General features: G+C 28.5%; 1 protein-coding gene across 1 annotated transcript in view; it reads left to right on the forward strand.

Moving 5' to 3' along the window:
• Positions 1 to 11648, forward strand: part of LOC142327662 (exportin-4-like) — a 35119-nt gene extending 23471 nt beyond the window's left edge. The window contains exons 6-9 of the mRNA XM_075370887.1: positions 1660 to 1793; positions 5780 to 5998; positions 8847 to 8939; positions 11266 to 11648. Coding sequence (XP_075227002.1) covers positions 1660 to 1793; positions 5780 to 5998; positions 8847 to 8939; positions 11266 to 11460 — 641 coding nt within the window. The 3' untranslated portion in view covers positions 11461 to 11648. The remainder of the gene's footprint in view (positions 1 to 1659; positions 1794 to 5779; positions 5999 to 8846; positions 8940 to 11265) is intronic.
• Positions 11649 to 12207: the final 559 nt, after the last annotated feature.

The raw sequence follows: 12207 nt of genomic DNA on the forward strand, positions 1-12207 counted from the left end.
AAACCTGTGGAAATTTTAACTCATTTAAAGGTACAGTTTGGGGATGCTACACTGTCCCAGAACCAAGTAAATACATGGGCCAGACAATTTAAGGGCAGGCAAGAAAGTGTAGAAAACGAAAGTCATGATCGATGCCCAAGGTCAAGTCTCACAGCACATAACATCCGTGCTGTTCGAGAGCTTATCGAAGGTGATCGCTGGTTCACTGTTAAAGAAATCATCTCAGAAGTGGATATCAGCTATGGGAGTGCTCAATCCATTATCACTGATCATCTTGGCTTTAGAAAAATTAGTGCTTGATGGGTTCTGAGGTTGTTGACTGAAAATCAGAAACAAGTCAGCTTGGAGATCTGAGAGACTTCTGAATCAGTTTCAGCAAGAAGGGGATGATTTTTTGAGGCAAATGTCACGTACCATGAGACATGGGTCCATCATTACACTCTGGAGTAAAAATGGTGAGTAAGGAGTGACAAAGGAAGGATGAGGGCTGCCCAGTGAAGGCCAAAACTCATCTGTCAGCCGGAAAAGTTCTAGCAAAGATTTTTTTTGACGCAAGGGGAGTTTTACTCATTGATTTTCTTCACAATCAATGAATGGTGAATGTAGCTTACTATTGCCAGCTGCCTACTAAAACAAAAGACAGGGTATGCCTATCAGAGATATCACCCTTCTCCATGACAATGCCAGGCTGCATACTGTGATTTCGACAAGGATAAATTGGAAAAAATCCTCCCCACAGACCAGATTTGTCCCCCTGTGACTATGTTTTGTTTGTACCCTTGAAAGGAGGAGGTGAACAATTCAAAAACACTGAAGATGTCGAAAAGCACATGAGCAATTGGTTGACAACTCATCCTCAAACTTTTTATGAACGAGGAATATTCAAGATTCCAAATCATTGACAAAAGTGTGTAGGTTGTGCAGGAGACTATATAGAGAAATGATGAAGGTATGAATTGTGTATGTTATAATTAATTAAATTTATAAAATAAAATTACCAGTTATTACTGTTTAATGTTTGTTAAATTCATTTTTGTGTTACTCATAAATAATTTATACCTCCCCTTATTTTCTTATTTATTTGTTCCTTTTAGTATTAGTAACTTTATAAGTAAAACCTCATTCTTTCTGGTATTGTTTTTATTATTCTTTCCACATCTTTTGTTTTCACTTCTCTTTTAATTGGCTTATTTCTTCAGCTGTAACTTTTTTTATTTTTTATTTTATTTGTGATGGTTTGATCATTTTTCTTGAACTTGGTGTTTTTGTCCAGTTACAAAAAAACAAAATTGACTATCCCTCATATCTCTAAAGTAAATGGCAAAAATCTACTAGCACCTTTGCCATTTCCTTATTAATACCTAATATAAAACAGCTGTTCATATAACCATATATTTACTACTAACTTTACAGTGTTGCCACTTTGACTCCCAAAAAAACTAGTCTCATTTTATTTACAGACCTCATATGAGTTAGCTAACTTTTATAAGAGAGTTAAATTTGTTAATCTTGAAGTCTGTGACTCAAGTATAAATAAAACTAAAGTTCAGATTTGTCTATAACATATTATTACCTTTGTTATAATTGTAAGTTGAAAAATATTTCTGGTTTTATTTATTATAATAAAGATTTTTCTACTTTTATTTTTTGTTTTAACAGCTGAAGAAGATCAGTTAAGTAATGATTTTACAATAATGGCATCAGATGTCTGCATATATGGTTTAAATGTAATTATGCCGTTAATGACTGTTGATCTTCTAAAATTCCCTTCATTGTGCCTGCAGTATTTTAAGGTGATATTATCATTAATCATTTCATTAACTCACAGATCAGTATTAACCATTAATATTTATTATTGTTTTAGAATTAGTGTTAATTATGTTTAATCATTATGATAAAAAGCTTTTTTTAAGTAACTCATACTGTTATCATTTGCTTATTTTTTTTCTTTTTAATTTTGAAACAAGTGTTATTCTTAATAGTAAAAACTCTTCATTAATGTCTCTTGATGTAAGAGTTTAAGGTTGATCAGATTTTTATTAGTCTACTAAATAGTATATCTCCCCATGGTCATTATTTTATAACTTGACATGTGAGTTATAAAGATTTAAAATTATTAAGACAATCTGTGTTTTCACCAAATGTGAAATTTGGCAAGAAATGTTTTTTTGGACTTTCATATTGAAGGTACTAGCTAAAATTGAAATGCAGTTGTTGGTAATTGTGAATAAATGACCACTGCAATACTGCTGTGAAATACTTTAAAAGTTGAGCTGTGCAATACAATTTCAGGAACCAGAATGACTGATTAAGGGTGTTACACTCTTATAGAATTACTTGTATCATTATTTTGTATCTGCTTACTGAAAAAAAAAGTTTGAATGGGATGTTTTCAATCACCCACACTATCCTTTGGACTTATGTATGAGTTACTATTTAAAGTTAGGAATTTTTTGTTAGCAAGCAGTTTGTGAGTTGTAATGAATATAAAAAAAAAGCTATTAAGCAGTTAAAACAGATTGGCAGTTAGCTATCTGATGAAATTTTACCTATCTTGTGGTTCATAATGACAGTTGCACTCAGTATTGGCTGCAATTATCTATAGAAGTACGAGACTATATTTTTTTACAAAAGCATTCAGCAAACCAAAACATAATAATTTGATGATTTTAATTTAATTTAATTTAGCACACACAATCCATCTGAGAAAAAAAGCACTTCTCATTACTTTTAACATAAAAATGAAGTAAAAATAACTTGTAATAAAAATATCTCTTTTAGCATGCCGGAAGGCAGAGGTAGAATTCACCGGTGCTAAGTAGAGGATAAAAAATATTTCCACCTTAAAGTTAAGAAAAACTTTAAATTTACTCAATATCACAATGACTGCATGTGAAAAAAGTTTCACATGTTTAACATAAGACAAGCCCCATCTTCTTACACTTCCAGCAACATTTTGGTTATCCCTTGCCATAAGGGTTGGTCATATTAAAAATTATTTCAGACAAAAGTTTTAGGTAATATTTAGAGAACTAACGACCACTTTAGACCGACTTGATACTATGCCTAATAAGGGAGGTATGATTATTTTTTGTCTTTGAAATCCCATTTTTCAACCCCCTGGGCGGATGGTTGGTGTTATAAAAAGAATTTACTTAGATAAGTTTTAGGCCCTTATCCAAAGTATAGTCGGAACTTTAATATTAATGTCGGAATTTGATATTTTACTTAATTGGAAGTCAAGAGTTCCAACGTTCAAGTCCTAGTAAAGTCAGCTATTTTTACATGGATTTGAATACTAAATGGTGGATATCGGTGTTCTTTGGTGGTTGGGTTTCAGTTAACCATACATCTCAGGAATGGTCAAACTAGATTGTACAAGACTACACTTCATTTACACTCATACATATCATCCTCATTTATCCTCTGAAGTATTATTTGAACTGTAATTACCAGATGCTAAACAGGAAAAAAAAGAAGATATTTTACTTAATAAGAAAGTTATAGCAATTTTTTTTTGTAAAGTCCCCTCCTATTTCCATCCCCATGGTTAGATTTTGCCCATTAATGAACTCGACTGAAATTTTGGGTCATTATATTTTATGTATCAATTTGAAAGTGATTGGTGCAAAATTATGGCAGTTATCATGTCCACAAGAAAGTGAAATACATTTATTAATATTATATTACATATAAATAATGTATATATAAACTTTTGAAGTAATGGTGGTCAAAGATGTATCAAAATTTTCCAGAAGTCAAATCATGGTACCCATTACAATAGGTAGTTTTCTTATGACATCTACCTAAAGATTAGAAGATTTTGGTAAAATGATATATTTACCTTTAAAATAGAAATTCTAAACAAGTATGTTACTGCTATTTTAAAATTTCATCAAGTAAAACAGAAAAAATATTTGTTACCTCAATGCATTTCTTCAGTACCTGATTAGCTACTGCCTGTCAAACTATTGTCATTGTTTCCTAAAGTTTCACTATATCTTCAATAATATTTTCACACAAACTTTCTGCTCGCTTCTCATTTTTCTTTTTCTTCTTTAATTACATATTGAATGCAGTTTTTCCAAGCATTTGCATCTACTCTACAAACACATTCTATCAATAGGTTTTTTACATCACTTAACTTAATATTGTGACATTAATCCCAGTGTAGCCTTTGACTTGTGCCTATATCAATTATATATCAGGATAAAATTGCAAGAAATGAAGGAAGACACAACACAACATTATTTTTTAACTTTGTGATTTCATCTACTTGATAATGAATATATTTTTGTTTAATTGATTTTACTATTTTTAAAAGTTCTACCTTTTTCCATGTCTTTGGTGAACGCAATTTTAATCATTCACGTATTTCTGATTTTCAGGTCGAAGTGTTTGGAATTTTTTCAGTTTCAGGCAATGTTATGGCATATTATTCATTACTATGAAGAATCCTTCAGCAAAAAATTTATTTAAACCACTGCATAAAATAGTCACCATTCATTTCATTGTGACACTTTTGGGAAGATCTAGAATACCCATAAACCACCATTCAAAAATCCATTTTCTATTAATCATTTACCTTTTCCAGCCAAGGTTTTCACCCCAATTGACAAACCTTTCATAAAAACATCTTTTGCTCTTTTTTTAATTTATCCATCTTTATCTTTACTGTATGTATCTCGCATTAACCCAAGTTTCATTTAGATCATAAATTGTCTTACCCTCTTCATAAAATCCCTTATTTTTTAAAAATATTTCCTATGTCATGAAATAATATTTTCACATTCAATCAACAAAGATTTATTTTTTGTGGACATGAAACAAAAATGGATTTCAAAACATAATGTAAAGTACTTCTAGGAAAATTCAGCAGTTCAGAATTTGTATTCACAGCATTTAATATTTTGTTCAATTTAGGAAGCTAAAACGAAAAAATTTTTTCTGATAGCGGTTTTAATAAAATAATGCAACTTTTCAATTGTTTTCACATGCTTTCAAGTCTTTTTATGGCTAACATGTTTACTATCAATTTTTTGTTTCTTTTTTTATTTTGACTTATGACTGTTGCACTACTTGCTTTCAAGTAATGTCTCTGATTACAGTTTCAGGCGGCTTATCTTGTTTTAAGGTTATATATATATGTATATATATATATATATTTATGTATATTGTTGATTTTTTTTTTTTTTGGAGCTATTTAAGGGTTTTCCGAGTTTATGTTTCATGACAAAATTACACATTGTTAAAACCTGATTAACATAAAAACACAGGATAAATTAGGAAATAAAACTGTTATAAAAATGTAGTATAAAACTATATTGCACCGTACAGAGTAACACGATTACATAAATTGAAATACTTTCATTGAACTGAATAATTTTGTGAAGCATTACGAATGATGTTATCTTTATAAACATGAAACAAAGACTCAACAAAATTTTTAATTCCTTATCATCGGCACATCATGGTGCCAGACAAGTGATCGCTTACAATACATAATTATATGCATAAAGCAATAATTGCACTTGCACATCAGAGTGACAGAATTATTAGTCTAAACTACTTGGATATTACTCATACATGCTGAATTCATGTTTATATTTACTGCACTGTTTCCTGAGACTGATCTTAGATATGTGATTTTTATAAAAAAAATTTTGAATTGTGAATTTTTCTAATGGTTACAATTAAAAGATATCACTTTTCAGGTAGCCTTCTGCATTAAAATAATTTTTGTTTTATATTTAGTTAATTTTGTTTCTATTATTTTCAGATGATCACATTTCTCTGCGAAATCTATCCAGAAAAGATTTGTGAACAGTCTCCAGATTTGATTGAGAGTATATTAATGACTGTTGAGTTAGGATTAAAAGCATTTACTGTTGATGTTTGCATACTTTGCTCAGATTTTTTAAGAGCATTTGGTTCTTATCTGTTCAATGCTAGACAATCTGCCATGCCAGCTCGTCAGATATTCTCTCCATTTTTGAAGGTATATTTTTTGTATTTGTATTCCTACTTATTTTTACCTGGAAGTAAATAATAAATTTATTTTATCAGTTATAGCTGAATTTTTTATTTTGATACTGCTGTGAATTCAAGCCTTATGAAAAAATAATTAGAATTGTATTTTTATTGATATTCAGTGAAGTAATTGACTAAGAACAAGGTATTTTCATATTATTCTGTGTTTAATTTAAGCAGTTGTGTTCTTCTTAGAGGTAACTGAGGTTACCTGCAGTTTTAATAATAATTCTTTCTTCATAACCCTTCTTCCATCAAAATGAAGTTGTGAAACTAGGTATGTATACCAAAATGGTGTAATTGAAGTACATCATTTGGTTCAAAAAAAATCCTATCTACGTAGTGCTGAAATAGAAATTTTTCAAAATAGCCACCAAATTGAAACTGACCATTAGAAACTTTTTTTTTTTAGTTTGAAACTCTGTTCTATGCGGTTAAATGATAATTGTTGTTTAATATACTTTCTTAATGAGGTTATGGTATGTTTAAATTAACTACCAGGAAAAGTAGGTAAAAAACACAGGCGCTTTTTGTTTAATTTTCCATAATTGCTTTTAATCTTTTTAAATAATTTAAAACTTGCAATAATAATGCAGAAAAGATAAAATTATAATATATAGAACTCAATTTTTTCTATTATATGATTTGTAAGATATACTCTTCCAGATTTTAAAGGCTAAATTTTTGTCGTGATAAATACTGTAATGCTTATTATTAAGTAATTTTCCTTATTCTATAAATATTTATCACATATTTTTGCAGTTAATTTTAATTTTGAGAAATTGAGATATTATTTTTAGACTTAATTACTGAATATGTGACTTGATCCATGCACAGTTTAACACCTTGAAAGATTGTTTTCTTTGTGTAAATGAAGTGTTGATTTTATTTAGAATTAATAAGAAAAAGATAATTTTTCAATAACTCACTATTTTTCATTTTGTTAGGATTGCGAGTTTTCTTTTTAAACTTAGATTACAGGTTAGGTCAAATACTGAACTCTCATGTGAGTACAACAGACAAGTCAGTGAAGTTAGATCTCTAATATGTGGAATTAGAGAAGTGGGCACAACCCTTTTCCTGAGCCGTTCTATGCCTTCGAACATGATGGCTGATCAATATGTTGAATGTTTTGAAAATCATTATCAATTTTACCTTGTTAATACTATCAAGTTAATCCCAGTTTTATAATAAATAAGATGATAAATTTGCATTAGCTAAAGCGTCAACCAGAATAACATAAAAATCTAGATTTCATTTAGAACAAGTTTTAATTTTAGAATGATAAAATGAGTTGTGTTAATAGATACATAAAAAATTAATGAAAGTAAATTCACTTTCAAGGTTAAATATTCTATGTTTTATTTCATATCAAACATTCATATAATCTTTGGAGATGAATGTGCACCTCTCATTATCTGTCAGTGCCCTCTTTTCTCCTGAAAAATATTTACAGATCTCATATGTGAAATAAAAAGTTCCTTTATAAGTTTGTTTGTTTCCTTTTTTCTTAGCCAACAAATACTTTATTGATTTTTTAAAGAAAATTAAAGTCCTGAAAGGTTTTTTTGCTCTAGCCCAAACTGTATAACTTTTTTCCTAACTCTTATATTACTTCAATAATAGCCATTAGGAATTTAAATAGGTTATGATGCATGGAATATGGTTTTAATGTATTTCTGTTTCACATAAGGTTTGCTTAAGTAACATATTTACCAAGAAATTTCAGTATGATTTCTGTTCTAATAGTAAAATGAGATTACTGAAATTCTTGAGACGCAAATTATGAAGCAAAGTTAAAGATTTTATGTTTTTGATTTGCAAAAAAAAAAATTGATCATTAGTAATTCCTGAGGTAATTGTTAACAAAAAAAATTTACATAAATAATTTTTTAGGTTTAATGTAAATTTTCTTTCTTGAATTGCAAATAAGAAATAAAACCTTAAAACAAAACGTTTCAAAAAGTTTCTGAAAAATTATGTTAGTAAAGTCAACTGGAAAGAAATAAACATATACTTTATTAAACTTACGTAAATCAAAACAGACTAGTGTCATAACAAATTATAGTTTTAAAATGAACTGAAAATCGTTTTAGTATTGTGGAAACAATTCTCAAAAATGAAAAATTGAATAAAGATTTAGTTTAATAGGATTTTATAAAGTAAAATTATGTAACAAAGAATTTATGTTTTTACATACAAGCTTGAACTTAAAAATTATAGTTAAAGAAATCTTTTATTTCACACGTTGGAAATGTGTGAACAGTAGTGAAGTATGAACAGTATGTGAAGTAGTGAAATGTGTGAACAGCTGAACAGTAGTGAAGTATTGTGTTTGTATTTTAACAATTATTTAAGCTTACAGACATGCATGTGCATATGTTCATTTGTGTCTGCATATGCATGCTGTGTGAAATACAGATATGATCAAGTGTATTTCTATTGTTACTACAGTAATAATTAAAAGTGGAAGTATGTTATGTTCATAATATTGGCTATTGTTACATAATGTTGGCTTTTGTGTAGTTTTTATTAAGTGATTTCAGTCTTCAATTTTAATTATCTTTTTATAAATCAAGGCTGAATACAATTGATAATGCTTCTCAGTTGATGAGTGTGGCTTTTTAATGATTCATTATTGATAGTGGATATTATGTTTCATTTTTGAGATTTAATTTATATATTTTAATGCAATAATGTTTTTTTTAAGTTAGAAAAAGTTTTTTTATAATAATTTCTCTAAGTTGGCATTAGGTGATTTGTTTCTGTATCCCAATATTTATGGAAAATTAAAATAAGCTTACTTTATGTTTCAGTTATTGATGGATTTAATACTTTCTCATCAGATAAATTCAGATCTGATGCCAAATACAGGTATTACACTGTATGTGTTAATATGTTGTTATCCGGTAAGTTGATGTGATGTTAATATTGGTTTCTTCTTTGAAATATGGTTACTAATCTATGTATAATGTTTAGATTTAATTTTCTTAACATATGGTTCTGTTGGTTTTAATTTAATTTATATAAACTCTGTATTTCCACTTACCAACAATTTTTTTAATGTATTATCCTAGTGGCTTTCAGAGTCATTTCTCCATCATCAGGGATTATTTAAAACTACGGATTTGTATCCATATATAGTATTTGTATGCATATAGTGTTATATGTATTATTATAATTAAAATTAAAATAAAATTAAAATTGTTATTTTCATAACAGTTGGTTGTCAATAAATAAGTTATATTTTAAGTTATATATAAATAAGGAAAGATTTAGAAATCAACTCGTCGTGCGAAGCTTACCCTGGAGAAGACATTGATAGTGACCATAATTTAGTGATAATGAAATGTAGATTGGGGTTTAAAATCATGAAAAGGTGACAGATGAATCTGTGAAATTTAGAGAAGCTTGAGGAAGAGGAAGTAAAGAAGATTTTTGAGGAGGACATCGCAAGAGGTCTGAGTAAAAAAGATAAGGTAGAAAATATAGAAGAAGAATGTGAGAATGTTAAAAAGAAAAATTCTTAATTCAGCAGAATTTAGGTGGAACAAAGAGAACCAGTAGAAAACCGTGGATATCAAAGGATATATTACAGCTGATGGATGAACGTAGGAAGTATAAGAATGCTAGTGATGAAGAAGGAACTATCGAAAATTAATAAATACTGTAAACAGGAAGTGCAAATTAGCAAAAGAAGAGTGGATTAAAGAAAAGTGCTCAGAAGTGGAAAGAGAAATGAGCATTGGTAAAATAGATGGAGCATATAAAAAAGTTAAGGAAAATTTTGTGGTACATAAATTAAAATCTAATAATGTGTTGAACAAAGATGCTACACCAATTTATAATATGAAAGGCAAAGTCAATAGGTGGGTAGAATACATTGAAAAGTTATACGGAGGGAATGAATTAGAAAATGGTGTTATAGAGGAAGAAGAGGAAGTTGAACAGGATGAAAGGGGAGACACAATACTGAAATCTGAATTTAAGAGAGCATTAAAAGATTTGAATGGCAGAAAGGCTCCTGGAATTGACAGAATACCTTCAGAAATACTGTGCAGTGCAGGTGAGGAAGCGATTGATAGATTATACAAACTGGTGTGTAATATTTACAAAAGTTCCATCAGACTTCAAAAAATAAAATAACGTAAACTGGAATAAAATTTTCAGCATTTTAAAAAAATAGGGTTCAAATACAGAGATAGAACAATAATTGTTACATTTACAGGAACCAAACAGCAACAGTATTAATTGAAGAACATAACACAAGAATATTATAACACAAGAGATTTAGTCTGTAGAAAAGGGCATTTTTGAGTCAAGGCAGCTAATAAAAACCTCATTTCTGTTTTTTCTAACTGTCAATCACTTTTTATTAAATTAATGGGGATCATATTATTAAGCAATAATATGATCCCCATTATATTTAGTAATTTAATCAGATCCCTGATTTAGTTGTAAATCAGGGGTCTACTGTATTTTGCTTTAATTATTACAAAAACAACTTGTTAATGGTTTTTTGTAAAACCATTCTTATAACTCTACCTTAAATTGTTATCAAGTAGTTAAGAGAGGACAAACTTGCCAGATTCCTTACAGATGTACAATTAAAAAGATTTTTGAAGATATAAAAGTTGGTTGCCTGAAAATATCTCAAAATGTGCTTTGTGGAGCCAGAAAAAAATATTATTAACTAATTTCAATCTAGGTGAAACAGTAGTATATTAGAAGTTAGCTAGGAAGTACGTAATTGTTGCCAATTACATTGTTTTGTTTCATGATTGTGTTTAACTGCACTTTAGATAACTCAAGTGCTCCTTAAAAAAATTTATTTATTGTGATTTGTTTCTTAAATTAAACAACTTTTAGGTACAAGCCATTTTGGAATTTGTAATGAAATCAGAAACTGCTTCTCATTGAGTGGCTAATAAAATTAGCAGTTGGTTCTGTAAGTGTTTAAATTTGTTGCAGCAACCAGGAAAAAAAAAGTTTTTTGCAAGTTTAAAATAAATATTTTTAATATTATTTGTTGCAATTAATGACAACCTGTTTAATCGTTACTTTCTCTACATTTAATTCTCTACATTCTCTGTGTGACCATTGTGAATATCTACTGTGCTGAACAGCCACTTTTTACAAAGAACCAAAACTGGCTGTCTAAATTAGGTTTTATGTGTTAATCAGTTACAATAAGTGAATTTCCAATTATGATATTGAATTTCTTCTTTTTTTTAGGAAGAGTATAGAGCTTTGGTTCAAGGTATGATAGATTCACAACAGTATCCAGTAATAGGAGAACGTCTTGCAAGAGCATTCACTGAGCTAACTTCTAACATTGCACTCAATAAAGAACGTTCTCAGTGGAAAAAATTTAGTGACAATTTTGAAAAGTTTTTACTTGATGTTCAAGGTTTTCTTTTAGTTAAATGATTTTTTTTCTGTTTTATTTCAGTTGACATAGTAATTGTTATTGATATTTTTCCTCTAATTGTGTCAGTTTTTTTGTTGTTTTTGTATCAATTTTATTTTAATTTTATTAATAATTAGTTAATTATTGAATGCTGTGTTATAATAAATTCATATTTGTGTGTTCATAGATTCTATTTTTAGGTTTCTGTTGGTCGTTTTTATTTTTCAAAGTTCCTTAGCTGAGAATGAGTGATATAAATGCTTATGAGTCCTTTTTTTAAATCATATTTCTTAATTTTTTACTTTTAGTCATTTTCTAAATGAAAGATATCAAATTTTATTTACAAAAGATATTTATATTGATGTTGATATGTACATTTAATTTTAAACATTGTACTTCTTTTAATGACATGATGTAAATAAATTTTAAAATATCTGATCATAATACTGACCAATTGTAAAGCCAATTACTTTCAAGACTATTTTGGAACATTATTTTTGATGAAGTTAAATTGAAGTTTAATCTGATGAAAAGTAAATCTGATGTCACAGATTTACTTTTCTGTTTAAAACCCCCTTCTTTTGAACCAGTTTTCGTAATTGTGAATGTAAATTTGATTAAAAAGGAAATTGTAAATTTCCTATATCTCTCAGAATTTTAATAAAATCATTCATAAAACTCATTCATAAAGTGTTTATAAATATTCTAATTTAAATTGTAACTTCAGTTTCTGTATATAATGACCTATACAAGTTCTGTTATCAGGA

The sequence above is a fragment of the Lycorma delicatula genome, chromosome 7 (genome assembly GCF_047948215.1).
Source record: "Lycorma delicatula isolate Av1 chromosome 7, ASM4794821v1, whole genome shotgun sequence".
Lineage (NCBI taxonomy): Eukaryota > Metazoa > Arthropoda > Insecta > Hemiptera > Fulgoridae > Lycorma > Lycorma delicatula.